At 34.2% G+C, this 20,194-nt stretch overlaps 2 protein-coding genes across 5 annotated transcripts; one reads left to right on the forward strand and one right to left on the reverse strand.

Annotated features, from left to right (window-relative positions):
• Window positions 1-374: 374 nt before the first annotated feature.
• On the reverse strand, window positions 375-6,583 carry LOC125214094 (uncharacterized protein At2g33490-like). Of its 4 annotated transcripts, none has more exons than XR_007175062.1 (10): window positions 6,255-6,583; window positions 5,627-5,699; window positions 5,208-5,282; window positions 4,428-4,489; window positions 4,280-4,348; window positions 3,296-3,324; window positions 3,004-3,211; window positions 2,702-2,911; window positions 658-1,859; window positions 375-526 (listed from the first exon to the last, which is right to left on the reverse strand). XR_007175062.1 is itself a non-coding variant. In XM_048114973.1 (10 exons), exons 1-10 carry the CDS (start codon window positions 6,366-6,368, stop codon window positions 516-518), a joined length of 1,761 nt encoding a protein of 586 aa, XP_047970930.1. In that variant the 5' UTR covers window positions 6,369-6,583; the 3' UTR covers window positions 375-515. The 4 variants fall into 4 exon arrangements, 3 of the variants coding, with proteins under 3 accessions (XP_047970930.1, XP_047970929.1, XP_047970928.1); XM_048114973.1 differs by having other exon boundaries at window positions 950-1,859; XM_048114972.1 differs by having other exon boundaries at window positions 375-1,859; window positions 6,255-6,397; window positions 6,471-6,574.
• Window positions 6,584-8,338: 1,755 nt separating this feature from the next.
• Window positions 8,339-19,208, forward strand: LOC125209155 (protein FAR1-RELATED SEQUENCE 5-like). The gene is made up of 6 exons (XM_048108763.1): window positions 8,339-8,472; window positions 8,538-8,655; window positions 11,781-11,853; window positions 16,699-17,497; window positions 17,661-18,682; window positions 18,808-19,208. The coding sequence occupies exons 1-6, from the start codon at window positions 8,339-8,341 to the stop codon at window positions 19,206-19,208; spliced, it is 2,547 nt and encodes an 848-aa protein (XP_047964720.1).
• Window positions 19,209-20,194: the final 986 nt, after the last annotated feature.

The raw sequence follows: 20,194 nt of genomic DNA on the forward strand, positions 1-20,194 counted from the left end.
GAACAAATAAATTCAACAACTTATAAGCTTTTCAAAATAAAAAGTCTCACTTCCAATTTATTTTATCATAATATTATAAACAACCATCAATTTAAAAAATTACCCTGCCTTCCAACTTCGTCTCTCTTTAACAAAATGTAGCTCGATTTTTCAAACACTAAAACTTGCAAAATGTTCAAACATTGCATCTTACTAACAACTTATTGCAACTCTTACCAAAATATAGCATACCCTTCTAAGTTGTATGGATTCAAGGTTCTTTAAATTAATCAAAATATAACAGCCTTAAACAAACCTAAGAAACCAACCCCCACAACCCAAAGAAATGGAAAAATTAAAATGGGAGAAATAAAGGTAGAGAAAGCGAAGCAGCAGGGAGTAAAAGTTATTTTGACCGAATTGAATGTTAGATAAAGCAAAACAACAACAGTATATACAAACTTTCACCCAGTAAAATATCGCAGGATCCTAACTCCATAAAACTGCGACTTGTTCAAGGGCTGGTGCAAGTTACTTCAGCCGCCACCTGCATCCACTAAAATTTCAGCTTTGGATTCAGATGGTATTTATCTCACAAGAGATCAATCCTTTTTCTTTCCCCTAATATATCATAACATTATATACCAATAGCTACAATGTTGACGTCAAAAGCAATACCAAGCAAAATTCACATCACTAAGGCTTTCAGAACTCCTCCCCCCCTTCTTCCACACATGGCAAGGAGGAAACAAATAGATTGGGAGTGACACAATCCCAAATGTGTAATCGACAAGTGAAATACTGATCGAGCCAGTCAAATAATAGAAGACCTAACCACCAAAATCATTCACTTTGCCTCCTATCCGTCCAGAGTTTGGAGACTTCATGTTTGATAATGATATAGGTGTTAATGGGGGAGAAGGTAATTTTTCCGTCCTCTGGACAATTTGAGAGGGTTCCAGTGCCTTGCCTGGATGAAATGCCGTTGCTCTCTGACTACTAGAGGGTATAGAGAAACTTCTGGAGACAGTTAGTTGCGGGAGAGGGAGTGGGGACCCTTCTTTTGACGACACGAATCGATTCCTATTCGTAGGAGATATTTCTCGATTTCTACTGACTAAGGGAGCTGAGTGTCCGATAGCCCCGGCAGATTGCATGGCCTTGGAGCCAAAGGACTCAGGAGGTCTAGGGAGCTCATGAAGCTCACTTATTTTCGGAGAAGATACTGGTGGAGGCGGAGCATTCTGAGACACATTCAACACTGGTGGCTGAAGGCCAGAAACAGAACCATGTAACCCTGAAACTTCTGTAGAGCTGATAGGTCCACTGGTGGGTACAAGTGGCTGCTTGTTATATGATTTGCTCACTATCGGACCAGAAAAGGCTTGCCTTTGTATCTTTTGGTTATCAGACCCACTTCGTGTGTCCAACTGCGGGACAGGAGGGGGTAGAGGGAGAAAATGCTTCTTGTTGCTGTTATCGTCAGCAGGCACCTGAGATTTTGGAAGATTGCGTGCAGATATGTGACCCTCTACAATTTTCTTCTGCTTCTCAATGTCCAGTGGAGATGAATGATATAGATTTTTTGAGCTCCCACCGGAGCTTTTGGTACTAGATAGGGATGGAGAGCTATTCATTGAACCCTTTGCATCATCAGGAGTGGGAAGCACATGTCTACTATATTTCTGTGCAGAATTCCTCATTTCTCTAATTCTTTCGCCAGGGTCAAACTTCTCAGCATATAATGGAGCAGAATGACTATTAACTGCTCTACGTTGTTCACTAAAGAATACATCCCCTTGGTTTCTGCCAAAGCTTAGCTGCATGTCAAGATTTTTCACCTGTGATGTTTGGGAACTTGATACACCCATCTGATCTAGCTGCACAATCAGTGTAACAGGATAGCTCAGCTACAGTGCAAAACTGCAACATAATAGGTTAATACTAACACATACTTAAGTGCAGACGAGAAAGAACAGAAATGTCCAGGCCACAGAGAATTGAAATCAAACTCACAAATAACACGAGTTTACCAATCTGATCATGGTAACAAATAGCATTCACCAACCAAAACTATGACATACTCTGGGGAGTTGAGAAAGAGACCCTAAACTCTCATCTATATTTTACAGCTTAGGCAAGGATGGTGACAGCAGATTTGCTTCTTTGAGACGTTTTTTTCTAACTTGTTCACGAATCGCAAAAAATATTTTTGATTTTTGCAGAAGCAGCTGACTCTTATTATAAGTGCATATATAGAAAATCATGATCCACGTGCATTTTAAAGATACCATTATAATCCTACATAAAATACAAGGAGATGAAGTAATTACATAATTTTTGTCCAAATAACAATTTATGAAAAGCTTCAACAATTTTTGGCCCAAGAAAATCATAATCCACTTATATTGCATTTTTAGAGATTCCATTAACATCCTACATAAAATACAAGAAGGAATAACTAATCCAAGGGGAGAAGTAATTACAGAATTTTTGTTCCTTTACAATAGCTTAAATTAGAGGATATAATAACTTTTTTTTATTGCTTTAAATTCACAGTCCAAAATGCCTTAGCACCCAGCTTTTTATGCACAATATATAGCATAGGATAACGAAAGCTCATATTAGAACAACACATTTTAACAATAGAACTGACACTTTCTATTTTAGTCGAGTAATTTTTACTGAAGTTGTAAAGTCAAAGATCAATCGAAAAGCTCACCTCCATTGAACTCCTTGATGTGGTAGTATTTTCAATCTCTTTCTTGTTCAGGGTATAGTCGAAACTTAGTTCTCCATCATCATTAGTCTGAAAACTGTCTCCATCGTTCAATTCAATTAACTCATAGTCAATGTGCTGCTTTTCTGCAACATTCTTTACATGTGGCTCTACAGCTTCGAGAGATTGTAGTCCCTTCCGGAAAAAGTTTAACTGGTTTCAGCAAACCAAAAACAAACATGAACAATTCAGAAGGAAAAAACACACGTAGAAGAGTTAATGATAACAATAAAAAAATAAAGAACCTGTGCCGCATGGTGACGAGCTGCCTGTGTCAATAGACTCCGGGACTGCCCTTGTTTCAGTGATTCTACACGAAAAATGCACAGCCTTGCAACCTCGTCATATTCTTCACAAACTGCCTTCAATTGCTCTGAGGTAAAAGTTTCCCCCTTTGCATGTCTTGATTTTCTTTTTTCTCTAAATTGTCCCAACATGTACTCAAATATTTCTCTGTAATTCATTTATGCAAGCATAAATAAGAATCAACCATGGCAAAGAATATATGGGAAAAAGATGCATCGAATAAGCAAAAACCTTTTCTCATCACACTGCAATTTCATCTCCTGCAGCAATAAAGAATAGTTAACTACCTGGAATCGAATCAAATATTGAATAGGTAGAAAACTGTTTCACAAGTCATGCTAAGACAGCAGGACCTTGCATGATTTACAGTCAAGAAAATACTGGAACTACAAACTAATTTGATTATAACAGAACCTTCTAGACAAGGACAGATGGTCAGGTTAATAGGTTATCACCACCACAATCCACACCTTCCCTTTTTTGCTGGGCATAATTATATGTGAGGTGGGTTGGCATTGCAGGATTAGAGTCATTCCAACATATGGTGGCACATAAATTAGGGCATACCAGCCAAAAAAACACATAAAACAATTTTCTCTGGATGACAAATAGAATAACATAGTTTACAGTATTTAACAACAGTAGCCAAGTTCAGTACCAAAACATTGTTTTCATATGCACTAATAAAGTTTGTTAGAAATGCTCAATCTTATGAAATATTTACAATAAAAAGAAAAAATTGACTAGCACAGTAAGGAAAAGCTCATAAAGCAGAGAACTTTAGACAAAAACAGTAGAATATACATCAGATTTCAATCAGAGCCAAGAAAATAAATTGGTAAAAGTTGATTTAGTCATACTTACTAAACTTGCATTAAACTTTGAAAACCTACATTCACCTTTCTTTTTCAGTTACAGGGGAAGTGTTGTCTGTGACAACAAATATTAATATCATTACTGATCCAAGGGAGATCATTTGTGGCTGAAAAAGCAAGCTTATGTCTAATCCGGACATGGTTACGAGTTACTACTTACTAGTAAGATCGTGTAAACCTTCCTTCGAGATAAGATCAAGTAACCCTTTATTTTCATCATAGGTATAACATTGGGATAACTTAAACCTTCAAACGATCATTCTATAGCTAAGAGACTTGGGGATAGAATTACAACAATTCACAAATATAAGAATGAAAATGAAAAGTATAGTGCTTAAACCTCCACTTTACGTAGCTCACTCAGGAGAGATTCTGATGGATGCGTTATTGTCATGATAATATGTGACCGCTGAAATGAAGAATTGGTATGTTAAAATAATCCTCTAGTTTAGAGGTAATACAAGAGATCAATAACAACAAATACTAACATAGCTATCAACAAGTTTCTGAAGTTCAAGCTGCACTTTCCCCAACAATGATATTGCACCTCCTGCAAAACCACAGAAAATCATCTAGCAATATATTTTGTAACATCCAATTATAACAACACTAAAAGAAAAAGGAAAAATGCTTCAATAAGAAATTAGAAAAAGAAACAAAATTTAGAGTCAAATAAATTGAGAGAACTAAGAACCAAAGATCAAGAACAAACACCATTTCATATTTTTGTCATACCACAGGGGATAGAGGGATGGTCAACTATGACAAATATATATGCACTGGTTGATAAAACAAAAAAGGGAGTATTACAATTATGAGAAATCATAAGCATCGAAGATCAAGATGTGTTAGAATTGAGAGAATTGTATCCAAACATGAGTTATCAACTTAATTTGTTTGCAATTATGAAACGTAAAATTGCAAAATTAGCTCTAGAAAAATTAAGACTACATATGTACAAGTTACATGAGAAAGTCACTTATACATCCAACGTTTTTTACACCATTCAGCATATCTTAGAGTTTATCTATTCAGTAAATAACATTATATACTAATATATATCATACATTTTTGTTTCATGTATCCATTCACCTTTTTCAAGCAAAGCCACTATAACAAAAAGATAAATATTTCCAGTGAACTGATGCTTTGTGTATGGCTTGATATTTATTGTAGAGATTAGTAAAACAACATATTACCAACATCACTCATTAATTCAATGAAAAACAAAGAAATGCCAATTAAGTTGAAGCCACTTGCCCACTCACCTCTATCTCCATCATCATGCATTGCAGTTTTGTCCAATAGACAATTCCCCATCTCTATCAACGACTCTGAAAACTCTGTAAGGATAATATATTTATTGTCTCATGAGAAAGCATTATAAAGGGCAAATTATTTGTAGATGTTTGTTGTACTAACATACTGTAAGTATATGGTAGATCCTAGCTAGAGGAACAAAGTATGAATGATTATACTATACTAAATGCAACCATGCACGATTAAACTTTTAATAAACTGTAGTAAGACCTTTGAGAACTCAAAACCAAAAAAAATGAAAACTAGCAAGCAAGATAACACAATCCAGAGCCCACATAAACCACTACCAGTATAGCAATATTCAGCGTTTCCGCTCCCAAAAATAGATGTGAACTAACTAGCAAACAAACATAAGGAAATGTACTACCATAAGCACTATTTGCTGAAGCAGCTGCAGCAGAAAGTAAGCCATCATAGCATGCTCTCATGTCTTTCATATCCTGCAAATCACAGCAAATACAGCCTACTTAGCTCCAAGCACGTACAGGATTCCCCAGAAACGGTGACAAACTACTCCAATTGTGAAAAAATAAAAAAAGCAGTAGCACCAAGAACTTTTAAAGCACGAGCACAAAACATTTCTTCACAAACTTGCTGCTTCACTCATAGCAACTAGTAATAAGAAATTGAAACCTGCAGAATCCAATCTTAAGTTGAGTTATCAAAGACCCAAGCCAAGCAAAAATATCCTAAAACACGGAATTCAGTTCCTTCATTTCATCTAACATCCCACCAACTATAACCCTTGATTTCAGAACTTAAGACTTAGGAATTGTTCGACAAACCACACAACTGATTGGACTAAGGCGTCAGCATTGGGTTCAAAGCAATGCACATGATTATGCGCCGAATTTGAACTAGGATCTGAATTCCGAGGCGGTGTAAAGAGTGAGTTGAGGAGGACTCTACTTGATGCACTACAACTAGAGCCAAATTCAAAGCAAACGATATTCCGCCGAGAGCGGAAAAACGAAAGGCGGCAATTAGATTGGCACCTTTGCTGCTTGAGCTAAGCCATCTACATGCACCGAAATATGGTGATCCCAATCTTCCTCTGGCTCGCCCTTATTCAGCCCCAATCTTCTCAGCTTCCCCAGAGGCGATTTCATCTCCAGCAGCAATAATTTTACTCTGAAATCTAATTTACAACTAAGACTAACCAGAATTTTCCAACAATAACATCAATCAATCAATCAAGCAGAGACACATACGGTGGGGAGAAAGGAAAAGGGGAAAATAGTGTGTGTATTGTAGAAGAGAGAGGGAGAAGAGAAGAGGGAGAAAAATTCTAACGTTATGCGCCGAAATTGTGAAGGCAGGCAGCACTTCTGCCGCTGTAACATACAGACTTAATAATTACTTATAATAAAAATAATAAAATAACAATAGCGACTGACAGACGGCTCTTCCTCAATGTCCTTTTTGGTAATTAGATGAGTCGGAATATAAATCATTTCACTTCGCCATTTATTATCGATTTGATATCGAATTTTAAAAAATTGAAATAGTTATGGAATTAAGTGTTTTTAATTTTATTTTTAACTGCGTAGGAAAAGTGTTTGGTTGTGCGATTAAAATTGCGTACATGTATTACTTGTATTAAAGGAGGGGTCTAGTCTACATTTTTGACTAGTTTGCCCTCCTACAAGATGGTCAAACTTGTGGACTCGTTAATCATTTCTTTGATCTCACATTAATTTAACTTTTCTTCTACGACTATTGATGGGAAATTAATTATACTTGCATGGGAGATTAACCGTAGCAGCATTAATAATGTTCTTTTTAGACTTTTCAAAATCGAATAAAAAATTATTTAAGTATGTTAGCCTGAATTTTCAGCATTCCTTGGTGAAGTCTTAATTTTAGTTAAATACAGTAATCCATATTTTATAAGTTAAGTATTACGTAATTTGGAAAGTTTATATTATAGTTCGAATTTGGAAAAAATGTTTGATTATAACCGGTAATGACAATGTCATGGCAAAATTTTTGTTGTTATATGATAAAATTTGTTTGAATGAACTTTTTATAGTCACGTCAATACGATAATTTTGACTTTTACTTAATAGTAACTGATTTAAGTATCAGTGATAAATAATGCCGAAGTAGTGATTTTCACCATAGTTGTTTTTTTCTTTCTTTTTTTTCCTGGATAAAATTTGTAAGAATATTTATACTCTTATGTGATCTATGTATCTATTGGTTTAATTATAAGGATCAAGTTTATATTAAATGATGAAGATTCTAATATTAAAGACGATTTCGCGATGGATCGATTTCGATTAAAGAATTAGAATCGGTTGTATTGATAACCCTCCTCTCTTACCTCTATTTATAGTGACATAATATATGTGTATATATATACACACACAAAAGGAGTAATTAGTGTGTGCATATATACTAAATATGCATGCAGATATATTATTATATAATAATATGTGTAATTACGTGCATGTAAAAAATGCATTAGGATGGGCTATGATGGTTACTTATTAAAGTAACTTATATGCATGAATATACCTACTAAAGAAATGATTGTATATGTATAACCGTAAATGCAGTTAATATAAGCAGTTGATTTTGATAAGAGAAAGTAATTCTCTTAGAAACAATTAGCCGTATATTGTGTTATTGAACCGACGTGATTCATGAAACACATCTTTTGGGTGTGTATAAATACATGTGATCGGTATCACCATAAACACACAAAAAATATACATCTGCTTTATTGCATAAAAGAGTTAGGGCATGTTCAGTTTATCAGATATGGCTAGATTTGGGTCCATATCTGATCAAATTCTGTTGTTCAGTTTGTGTGTTAAATTTCTGGCAGGCCCAAGATATGGGGCTCAGCCCGCAACTGTTCATCAGAAATGCTCTTGAAATAAATCTTGGCAAATGGGTGGTTTTTAATTCTTGGGAGCCCAGAATTGAGGGACTTGAACACCTAAAAGACATTTTTGCCCCCAAATTTTTAGATTCCCCTCCAAATCGAGAATTTCAGCACACCTTACGGCGGCGGTGGCGGGGTAGTTTCTCACCGCGGCAGTGGCGGGGATGGGAAATCCGATGACCAGAGATGCATACCGGTACACCGCCGTTGGTTTCTGATACTGTGGCGGTGAATTTCTCTGAAAGTGCGGGGCAGCTGCTGCATAGGGCTTCAGAGGAGAAATTGAATGAAAAAAAAAACGGCTCTAATCTTCGATCCAGGTGAGCTTTAGGGCCAGAGCGAGGCAGCGGGCTCCGTTCAAGTTTCGTTTCCCCCATCTGTGCAGAGAAGCACCCGCGGAGGCGGCTACAACGGAGGAGGAAGTAGAGGTGGAAGCTGTAGATATGGAGGTAGCGGTAGCTACAGCGGAGGTGGTGGTGGCTATGGTGATGGAGGCGGTGCCTGTAAAATACCTAAAATTTGAGATGAAAATGACGGACTTATTATTTTTTTCGTTTGCCACAGCTTTAGGAGGTTGAAGGGTATGGCTCGGAATTATGAAAATATTTGGAGGTTTTTTTCGTCCTCTTGCTGGAAAAAAAGAACTATCACTTTTATTTATGGATATTAATTCATGGATACTGAACGCATGGATATAATTCAAAATAGGTGGGCCACACCATTTGAAATCTGGCCAAGAATTAAATCTATGCATTTGCTAAAAGGGAAAGTGAACGGGTCCTTACAGTTACTATATACATATTCTCGGCACATATATTTTAAATATATGTGTTAAAGTTTTGATTCTTTATCCATCAAAAGAATCAATAAAGATTTGAGGTCAAAGAGGAGATAACATCAATTATGAAGGATCCAGTTAAGGATAGGACGGACATCAATTGGTGGATTCAACCTCTACATCAAAAGAACAAAGCATGGATGGAGGTTGGTGATTTTATTTCCACTTATAGTATAAATGTTGTGGTTGAATTAATTCAAATCTAGAATTAGATTTCATTATCGAAATCATTAAAGTTGAGATATGGCTCACAGTTGGTATCAGAGCCAATCTAGATTTGGTTAATTCACCATTTATGTGATTTCAAAATCGATATTTGAATGGTCTTGGATTTTTCGATTTTGGTTAATGTGCTTCCGCTTATGTCTTGGGTAATTGTTTTATGAAATGTTAAAACAATATAAGGATATTCTACCCATTAAAGATTTTAATATTTAAATAATATATAACATGTTTATCACCAAAGTGGTCTTGTTATATTGTATTTATTTATTGAAAATGATGAATGTTAATTAATTGATCATGATTATAGAGATGCTATAAATGACATAAGAGTTTGATTGATCAATTAATTTTATTATCTATATACTAGGAGATCACCCAAAGGTGGATCATTGTATATAGTTAATAAATACGAAGTGGATTAATCATTTATTCATATGTCATTTAGTATGTACACCCAAAGGCAACATGCTTATTTGATATATGTTTAGTTTGATTAATTATTAAAGTATATATATTTAGCATCGCTGAAAGTACATGTGCTTAAGTATTACCCAAATGTTACTTGAATGCATGTTATTTAAAGTTTTATTACTGTTTATGAATCTGCGTTAAAGAACTCAAACACGAATAGATAAGCATGTATAAATGTTGCAGCTTTATAAAATTTGTGTGCATATGCTAACTCTGTCATTAAATTAATGGGCAAAATTATCGAGATTGGTCCGAACAGATCCGACTTACGTTGGGTGTAAAGATAATGGACCATGCCATATTAATGGAAGAGGAATTTCAACCATTATGGAAGAGAACTCCGTAATTGAAAGTCTAAATTAAGACTTGGGAGCGATCAAATAGGTTGAGCTTTATGAGAATGACGATGGCAGAAAATTTGAGGTCATTTTTGCTCCATGACAGAAAAAGCAACGGAATTTATTAAGAAAATTAAAGAGCGTTCACGATCGATTTTGGCTGATAAGTCAAATGTAGAAGCATAATGAATGGGCTTACTACAAAGAAGTTTGACTGGTCTCAGCCGATTCACGATCATGTGACAAACATGTCTAACTTGACAGACAGTAAAGTTAACGACCTTGAGAATGGAGATTCATGAGCAATTGTCGGCCAAAATTTATCATAAACTCCCTACATGTTGAATTTAGTCAGTTCCAGGTGAATTATAACACCATTAAAGATAAATGGGACAGTTAAAGAATTAAAGGCTATATTGGTTTAAAAGGAAGGGAGATTAAAGAAGATAAATTATCAAGTTGCGAATCTCATAGGTCTTGGAGGTGTAGGCACCAGTAAAGGAAAACTAAGTAACTAGGACAAAAGGAAGGATAAGTCTTTTCTGAAAGGTCCGGAAAAGCATATCCATAAGGAAAAGAAGTGTTTCATTTGCAAGAAAATAGAACACTTCAGAAAAGGTTGTCCTAAAAGGAAGGCTTCGATAAGAAAGTTGAACATAACGTTTTGTTTACTTTAAATTAAATCTTATCGTAGAGCCTAGTAATACTTAGTGGTCAGTTTTTGGTGCTCAACTCATATGTCTCATATTAAACATGGATTCAGTTCGATCCAATCTATAAAAGGAGTTGAACAATATTTGTTCATGGAAAACATGATGAAAGCATTGAACGATGGCATTAAGACTTACAGATCGATCTTAGACATCGGATGTCATGTAGATCTTAAAGAATATCTGTATGTGCCTGATGTGCAATAATTCTTGTTTTTGTAAGAAGATTGGATAGCTTAAGTTTTAATATCAAGATTGCATATGGTGTATCTCTGTCATGCCGATATGATTATTATTATTATGTTAATGGTACATTATTTGATTCACTTAATAGATACAATCTTGATGCAAAGTTTTCTGAATCCTTATTTAATATTGAAAGTCGAGGCGTTAAGAGTCTTTAGTCAAGTAAAAGTTTAACATTCTTGTGGCATTAAAGATAAGGTCTTATTTCCAAAGAAAGTATTATGAGGTTGGTAAAGTATGAAAGTTTTCCTCAAAATTGGAATTTAGTGTCCTAAATATGTGTATAGATTGCATTAAAGAGAAGCAAACTAAACACATTATAAAGAAATCAACTACGAGAAGCACTCAGCTTATTAAGTTAATACATATTGATATACTCGGTCCTTTTGATACTCCTTCTTGGGTTGGTAAGACATACTTTATCATCTTTATTTACGGTTACTCACGTTATGGAATAAATGTCTACTGTATGAAAGATCCAAGTCATTGAATGTCCTAAAGGTATTCATTGATATGGTGGAATGACAGGTAGATAGAAAAGTTAAAATTGTGAGATTGGATAAAGATGTTGAGTTTTTGTGAAAATTTTATGGATAATATCCATGTCCATTTGTAAAGTTTCTCGAAGTAGAGGCATTTGTGCACGGTATGCAATGCTTAATACTCCGCTACAGGATGGTGTGATAGAAATGTGGAATTGTACATTAGTGAAAATGGTTAAAAGTATGTTAAGTTGTTATACTTTACCCTTTTCATTGTGGATTTATGCTTTAAAGACTACGATGTATATGCTTAATTAGGTTCCCGGTAAGACAGTTCCTAAAACTCTTTTTGAACTGTGGAAGGCAAGGAAACCTAGCTTAAGGCATATTCGTATTTGGTGTTGTCGAGCATAAGTGATGTTATATATAGTCCACATGAAAAGCTTTTGATTTAAGAATTGTCAGTGAATTTGTTATTAGCTATTCGGAAAAATCAAAGAGGTATACACTTTATTGTTCTAACCATAGTACAAGAATATTTTAAACGGGAAATGTGAGGTTCATTGACAATGGTGATAACAGTGGGAGTGGTGAAAGGTGGATGTTCATGTTCATGAAGTCCACGATAAGGTTCATCCACATGTTGTTGCACCTAAGGTTGTTGTTCCTATTGTATCACAACCAAAAGATACAACAGAATAACATGATGATGTGTAAAATCCACTAACCGAAAATGAAGTAGATGAACCTGTCACAATTCTAGAAGAGAATAGTGAACCACAATAAATATTGAAACGACCACAAAGGAAAAGAAAATATGTCGTTTCAAATTGTTGTGGTTTATTAAAAGTGAATGTGACATAAGCCGTGATAAATATTTACTCATTCCAACGAGCCATGAAAAGTAACTATTCTTTAAGAATTATTTTGGCTTTGGTGGCTCATTATGATCACGAGCTACACCAAGTGGATGAGAAAAAGCCACCTTTCTGAATGGAGAAATTGTAGAGAAAGTGTATATGGACCAACCTGAAGGATTCTTGACCACATGACAAGAAAAATTAGTATGTAAGCTGAGTAAGTCAATATATGGACTAAAACAAGCTTCCTGGGAATGGTATTTTAAATGTTTAATTATACCATTGTGTCATATGATTTTGTAGAGATCATTATTGATCGATGTATCTATGTAAAAATCAGTGGGAGCAAGTTTATAAAGTGAGTCTTATATGTTGATGATATTTTGCTTGTTGCAAATGACATGGGTATGTTACATGATCTTAACAAATAGTATTTCTCTATAAGGATTGCTCCAATTCAGAAGAGAGACAATTTCGGTAAATGAAATGTCCTAAAAGTGAATTGGAGAATAAGGTTTTTGAAATGAATGATATGAGTGAGACATCTTATATGATCGAAATAGAAATATTTTGAGTTTATCACAAGGATTATTGAATTTGTCTCATATTTTAGAGTGGAAAATTGCTCTTTAAAGATAGCTCCAATTCAGAAAGGGGACAATGTCCTAAAAGTGAATTGAAGCATAAGGAAATGGAAAGAATTCCATATGCATCAGTGGTTGGGAGATTGATCTATGTTCAAAAATTTAGGCGACCAAATATTACATTATTGTTGGTATGTTGGGTCGATATCAAAGTAATCCTGAAAGGATCACTGGAAAGCTGCAATGAAAGTCCTCAGGTATTTGCAAGGCACCAAAGAGCACATGCTTATGTAAAGAGGATCCAATGACTTAAAAGTCAATGGATATACAGATTCAGACTATGCCGGATGCGTCAATGGTAGAAAATTGACGTTTGGCTATTTGTTCCTTTAAGTCGTGGGAGCAATATTATGGAAAAGTGGAAAATGTTTGTCATTGCTATTTCCACTATAAACGTTGAATTTTGGCATGCTTTGAGGCCAAAGTTCATGAAAAGTGATTGCGAAATTTAATCTCGGAACTTGGAACTGTTAACATTATAGCCAAGCCGCTGAGATTTTATTGTGATAATTTCGCATAAATCTTCTTCTAAAGGAAAGATAAATCCTTGAAAGGTGATATGCATGACATTGAAGTATTTGTTGGTAAATGAAGAAGTACAGAAACATAAAGTGTCCATTGAGCATATAAGGACTAATATAATTGAAGCGGATCCGTTAAATATAGGGTTATCACCCAAATGTTTATTGGCCATGAAAATCATATGGGTTTATAGAGAAAGCCTTGCTTGCGAATTATATTGTGCTCATAAGGTGTACGACACTTGGAATTCAATTAAAGTTGTGTTTCTGTTTATTGAATATGTTATCATTATAGATTATATACAATTATGGTTTTTGGATAACGTATGCTAAATTGAGAATAAAAGATCATCTCAATGAAAGGTTAGTATAAAGTTAGGATTGATTTGTGATACATGGAAGGAATCATGTCTCTTAAATGATGTGTGACCGCCATGCTTCGATCGATTCTAATTTCATATGGTATTTAAAGAATTTATGAACTTGATATAAAAGTGCGCATTATAGTAATTAAACCATCAAGGCGACACAAAGGTCAAGTGGGAGAATGTAAGAATATTTATATTCTTATGTGACCTATGTATCTATTGGTTTAATATTAAGGATTAAGTTCATGATAAATTAAGGATTCTAATATAAAAGACGATACCGTGATGGACCGATCTCGATTAAAGAATTAGAATCGGGTGTATTGATAACCCTCCTCTCTTACCTTTAATATGCCATAATTATATATAGGTATATGTATGGATTCATTATAATATGGTATATGTATATACGAAAGGTTTTATAATGTTTACATATATACTAGTAGGATTGTGATCAATTGAGATTATTTAGGCTAATTGAGAAATGAGATGCAATATCAGCCACTCATTTTTATTAAATGAGTGGTCTAGATTTTGCCACACAATAAATATTAGATTAATTTAATATGAAAGGGTAAAATTGTCTTTTCGCGTTATAATTTAGGGTTCTTCTTCATCTTTCATCTTTGATCGGCGATTCTGCTGAGATTTCAACGATTGAATCATATCTCTCATTGAATCTATTTTAACGATTTATGATTCAATTGATTTGCAAAATTAGACTCAGACGGTCTCAACGATTTCAACGATACCTGATTTCCAATTCAATTTTCGAAAAACAGACGACCTGTTCGACAGATTTCTTTGTTGATTTTGACATTTTTTCGGTTGATTTTACCGACTTTGATTCTGTTTTTATCCTTTATTTGTTGATGCCCAGTCAAATTTGTTCCTAATTAGTTTTTTTTTTATTTTCTCATCTTTAGGTTCGATTTCAGTTCGTAATCAGCAGCTAAGTGTTATTTGATGGATTCTTCATCTTATTCCGAGTCTACGTCGACGAATGGTGGAGGTAGTTTGGTTTGATTTTCATTAACATGATTTTTTTGTGTTATGTTGGTGATTTATTCTCTGTTGACATGATATATGTTGCTTGATAAATATTCTGTGCTGTTGCTATGCTCTTTGTTGATTTTCTGTTTCATTAACATTATTTTGTTGTGTTATGTTGTTGATTTATGCTCCGTTGATATGATTTATGTTAAATATTCATTGTGTGTTTGAATTGGTGTATTCTAATTAAACTGGACATTTTGATCCTGGTAATTTGAAGCATTGTTCTGCTTGAAGCATGTTCTGATATTTTGGCTTACATAACTTATAACAATTGTCTAAGAATTTTACAAGAGTTCAGCCACCTCTTTATAGATAACTATAGGGGTAATTTACGTAATGTGGTTTGATTTTCATTAACATGATTTTTTTGTGTTATGTTGGGGATTTATGCTCTGTTGACATGACTTGAAAATCTGTTGACATGATTTATGTTAGTTGGTAAATATTCTGTGTTGTTGTTATGCTCTTTGTGGACATTCTGTTTCATTAACATTATTTTGTTGTGTTATGTTGGTTATTTATGCTCTGTTGACATGATTTATGTTACTTGTTAAATATTCTGTTGACATCGTGTGTTTGAATTGGTGTATTCTAATTAAACTGGACATTTTGATCCTGGTAATTTGAAGCATGTTCTGATATTTTGGCTTACATAACTTATAACAATTGTCTAAGAATTTTACAAGAGTTCAGCCACCTCTTTATAGATAACTATAGGGGTAATTTACGTAAGTCTCTTGATTTGCGTTGACGTGACTTGAAAATCTGATGACATGATTTACGAATGGTGGAGGTAGTGTGGTTTGATTTTCATTAACATGATTTTTTTGTGTTATGTTGGGGATTTATGCTCTGTTGACATGACTTGAAAATCTGTTGACATGATTTATGTTAGTTGGTAAATATTCTGTGTTGTTGTTATGCTCTTTGTGGACATTCTGTTTCATTAACATTATTTTGTTGTGTTATGTTGGTTATTTATGCTCTGTTGACATGATTTATGTTACTTGTTAAATATTCTGTTGACATCGTGTGTTTGAATTGGTGTATTCTAATTAAACTGGACATTTTGATCCTGGTAATTTGAAGCATGTTCTGATATTTTGGCTTACATAACTTATAACAATTGTCTAAGAATTTTACAAGAGTTCAGCCACCTCTTTATAGATAACTATAGGGGTAATTTACGTAAGTCTCTTGATTTGCGTTGACGTGACTTGAAAATCTGATGACATGATTTACGAATGGTGGAGGTAGTTTGGTTTGATTTTCATTAACATGATTTTTTTGTGTTATGTTGGGGATTTATGCTCTGTTGACATGACTTGAAAATCTGTTGACATGATTTATGTTAGTTGGTAAATATTCTGTGTTGTTGTTATGCTCTTTGTGGACATTCTGTTTCATTAACATTATTTTGTTGTGTTATGTTGGTTATTTATGCTCTGTTGACATGATTTATGTTACTTGTTAAATATTCTGTTGACATCGTGTGTTTGAATTGGTGTATTCTAATTAAACTTGTTACTTGTTAAATATTCTGTTGACATCGTGTGTTTGAATTGGTGTATTCTAATTAAACTGGACATTTTGATCCTGGTAATTTGAAGCATGTTCTGATATTTTGGCTTACATAACTTATAACAATTGTCTAAGAATTTTACAAGAGTTCAGCCACCTCTTTAGAGATAACTAAAGGTGTTATGTTGTTGATTTATGCTCTGTTGACATGACTTGAAAATCTGTTGACATGATTTATGTTCCTTGGTAAATATTCTATGTTGTAGGGTCTGTTATTCCAATTTGCAAGCCTGAGTTGAGGCCTTATGAAGGTCAAAAATTTTCTTCCCTTGAGGAAGGAATTTCCTTTTATGAAAAGTATGCTCAGGAGTGTTGTTTTGATTGTCGAAGATTTGGAAATAGGTCTAGTGGTGGTGTTATTATTTTTCAGTATGTTGTTTGCAATAGACAAGGATTTCATACAGTAGATTCGTTGGATGTTGATGTTAGTGTATCTGAGGATGGTAATGTGTCTGATGATGATGAAGTATCTTCAAAGAAGAGACGTAGACGTGGCACCAAAAGGTGTGGATGTGGAGCGAGAATTAGTTTTAAGTTTTTTTCTGATTTTGGTGATAAGTATTACCTTGTGCATCAGTTTGTTGAGGAACACAATCATACTATGGTTGACAAAGATCATAAGAGATTTATGAAAGGTAATCGGAGTTTGAATGATGTTCATCACAAGTTTGTTGAAGATTGCACCAAAGCTAACATCGGTCCTACCTCTACTTTTAACTTATTAAAGGAGTTTTTCGGTGGTTATGATGTTGTTGGGTGTACGTTGACTGATGTTAGGAATTGTTCACGTGATATTAAAGAGAAATTAAAAGAAGTGGATGTGCAAATGATCCTAAATCAGATGCAAGAGAAGAAGAGAATTTGTGAAGGGTTTTTTTACAAATATCAATTATCACCTGAAGATAATAAGTTAGTGAGCTTATTCTGGTCTGATGCTGAGTCTCGGAAGCATTACCACATGTTTGGAGATGTTGTAGCATTTGATACAACATATTCAACAAACAGGTAGTTTATTTATTATACTTAGTAATTGACATAGATAGTAGTTGATATGGTAGTTGACATAGGATACATTTGTACTTTGCATCATTTCTGATTTAATAGTTGACATAGCATATACCTATAATTGACATTATTGATGTTTTGTGTTGATGTATTTGTTCAATAGGTATCGTATGGTGTTTGGTCCATTTACCGGGAAAGACAATCATGGGTGTCCTATTGCGTTTGGAGCTGGTTTCGTATCCGGTGAGAATTGTGATGCATTTTCATGGCTTTTCACTGTATTTGTTGAATGCATGGGTGTTGCTCCAAGAATCATAATCACTGACCAAGATTGGGGAATGAGGCTTGCCATTGAGAAGGTATTACCTGGTACAAGGCATCGTTTGTGTATGTGGCATATTATGAGCAAGTTATTTGAGAAGATACCTAAATCAATTTCTGATAGAGAAAAGTTTAGTAAGGAGTTTAAGTCTTGTGTTTGGTCAGAGTTGTTAGATCCGGATGAGTTTGATATATTATGGACTAGTATTGTTGAAAAATATAGTGTAGAAGATCATAAGTGGTTTAAGGATATGTTTTTGATCAGACATATGTGGATCCCAGCCTTCTTTAAAGATGTTCCTATGGGTTCTTTAATGAGAACAACATCTTTTTCAGAATCTGAAAACAGTTTTTTTAAGAGGTACTCGAAACCGTTGTTCAATTTTGCTGACTTCACTCTTCAGTATAACAATGCCATTGATGCTCAAAGGAATCAAACTGAAAGGCTTGACTATTATGATTCTGTAATCACTCCAAAATATGTCACTGATTTAGCATTTGAGAAGCAATTGGGATCTGTTTACACAGATAGGATGTTTAGAGTGGTACAAGATTTGATTGTTGAGGCTGATAAGAGTTGTCGGATGATTAGCATGTCCACATTGGAGAACATCGAGGTCTTCAAAGTTTCTGATGCTAGAAAGAAGATCTTTACAGTTAGACATGAGATAGAGACTGAGTCATATGAATGTGAGTGTAAACTATTTTTAAGGTGTGGTTATCTATGCAGCCACCTTTTTTTCATTCTCAGAAACAAAGATGTCAACAATATTCCAGAGAAATATGTTGGTAACCGTTGGCTTAAAAGTGAATTACTAAAGGCAGTTCATGGTCTCACGATTGATGAAAGTGCGTCTGACAGAGGTATGCAAACTGTTTTCTATAGATATTTTAGTTTAAGTTTTAGCATGTGTTGTATAAGCTGTTGACATATCTTATATTGGCTGTTGACATCTTATATAGGCTGTTGACATTTTATATGTCTGCAGGTTCTAACAAAGATGACAAACTACAGATTGCTAATAGGTGTCATGGACGTTACTTTGGTCTATATCAGCGTGCTTTTAGGAATAAAGATCATTTGATTGCTTTGGATAATTTGCTTGCGGGTATTGGTCCTCAAATCTTTAAAGACGACTGTGCTGGATCGTCTTCTCTTGATAAAAATGATTCAATCATGAACATATATGGTATTGCTGTTCCTGAAGAAATAACTGCCCATGCTCCAGATGTGGTTAGTACAAAAGGAGGTGCAAGTGACAAGAAAAGCAGGATTAAGTCAAGCATAGAGAAAGCAATTGAAAAAGCAAATAAACCTCATAGGCGTTGTGGAAAGTGTCACAAAGTTACTGATCATAATGCTAGAAGTTGTGGCAGAAATCAGACATGATTGTTTTTTTTAATAGTCAGAGTTGTTTTTTATTTGTTGACATAGACTACAAATTATTGACATTTTCTCGTTTGTTGTTTATATCTGATTTTAATCTCTATTGACATCTATTTATGATTCTGTTTTTTTAATTTTAAGATTTGTTTTCTGAGTTGTACACCTTTATACAAAGTGTTGACATTTGTTTATAAGTTGTTGACATTTCAATACAAGTTAGACATGCCTTGCTTTCATGCTCCTTTATGTTTTTAATGTGCACATGTCAACAACTTAAAAATTAATTCAACTATATATACTGGCCATGTCAACAAGTAATATAATTATGTCAACTATGGTGCACATCGTGTCAACGGCACATATCAGTCATGTCAACTACGCTACATATCGTGTCAACTACACGTACAAGTCATGTCAATTATGTTACAAGCCATGTCAATAACTAATATAATTATGTCAACTATGGTGCACATCGTGTCAACGGCATATACTAGTCATGTCAACTATGTTTTAAGCCATGTCAACTACACGTACAAGCCATGTCAACTATACATAGAGAACATGTTAATATCAGTATTACAATTATATCAACTACACGTTAGAGTCGTGTCAACTATATTACATTGTATTTTAACTACTCATAGAATCATGTCAATAAAAATTATAAGTCATGTCAACTACGTATAGACCCATGTCAACTACGTTACATACTATGTTAATTACGCACAGAACTATGTCAACAATAATTTTAAGCCATGTCAACAATAAAAATAAGTCATGTGAATCATAACAAAATTAACAGAAAATATACATTTTCATAAGTTCAAAAGTTAGAAACCACAATAGTAGCTGTTTTGAAATCCATCCCAAAACAAGAAAGCTAACAACATTAAACGTTAAATACATCCCAAATTTTGTTTCACTTCTTTCTATTAACAAACCACTTTTTGTATTTGTTGTTTAAACTATTCAATTTGTGCTTGTTTTCT

This window comes from Salvia hispanica, chromosome 3 (assembly GCF_023119035.1).
Source record: "Salvia hispanica cultivar TCC Black 2014 chromosome 3, UniMelb_Shisp_WGS_1.0, whole genome shotgun sequence".
Classification (NCBI taxonomy): Eukaryota; Viridiplantae; Streptophyta; class Magnoliopsida; order Lamiales; family Lamiaceae; genus Salvia; species Salvia hispanica.

What these genes read in the sequence shown, in the direction of transcription:
- LOC125214094 (XM_048114971.1), bottom strand. Translation starts at nt 6,368, where the DNA reads ATGAAATCGCCTCTGGGGAAGCTGAGAAGATTGGGGCTGAATAAGGGC. An exon ending in GCTTAGCTCAAGCAGCAAAG is followed by an intron (nt 5,700 to 6,254) that starts GTGCCAATCTAA and finishes TGTGATTTGCAG; the next exon opens with GATATGAAAGACATGAGAGC. An exon ending in GTGAGCTACGTAAAGTGGAG is followed by an intron (nt 3,325 to 4,279) that starts GTTTAAGCACTA and finishes TTATTGCTGCAG; the next exon opens with GAGATGAAATTGCAGTGTGA.
- LOC125209155 (XM_048108763.1), top strand. Translation starts at nt 8,339, where the DNA reads ATGCATACCGGTACACCGCCGTTGGTTTCTGATACTGTGGCGGTGAAT. An exon ending in TGGTGATGGAGGCGGTGCCT is followed by an intron (nt 8,656 to 11,780) that starts GTAAAATACCTA and finishes ATGCTTAATTAG; the next exon opens with GTTCCCGGTAAGACAGTTCC. An exon ending in ACAACATATTCAACAAACAG is followed by an intron (nt 17,498 to 17,660) that starts GTAGTTTATTTA and finishes TTTGTTCAATAG; the next exon opens with GTATCGTATGGTGTTTGGTC.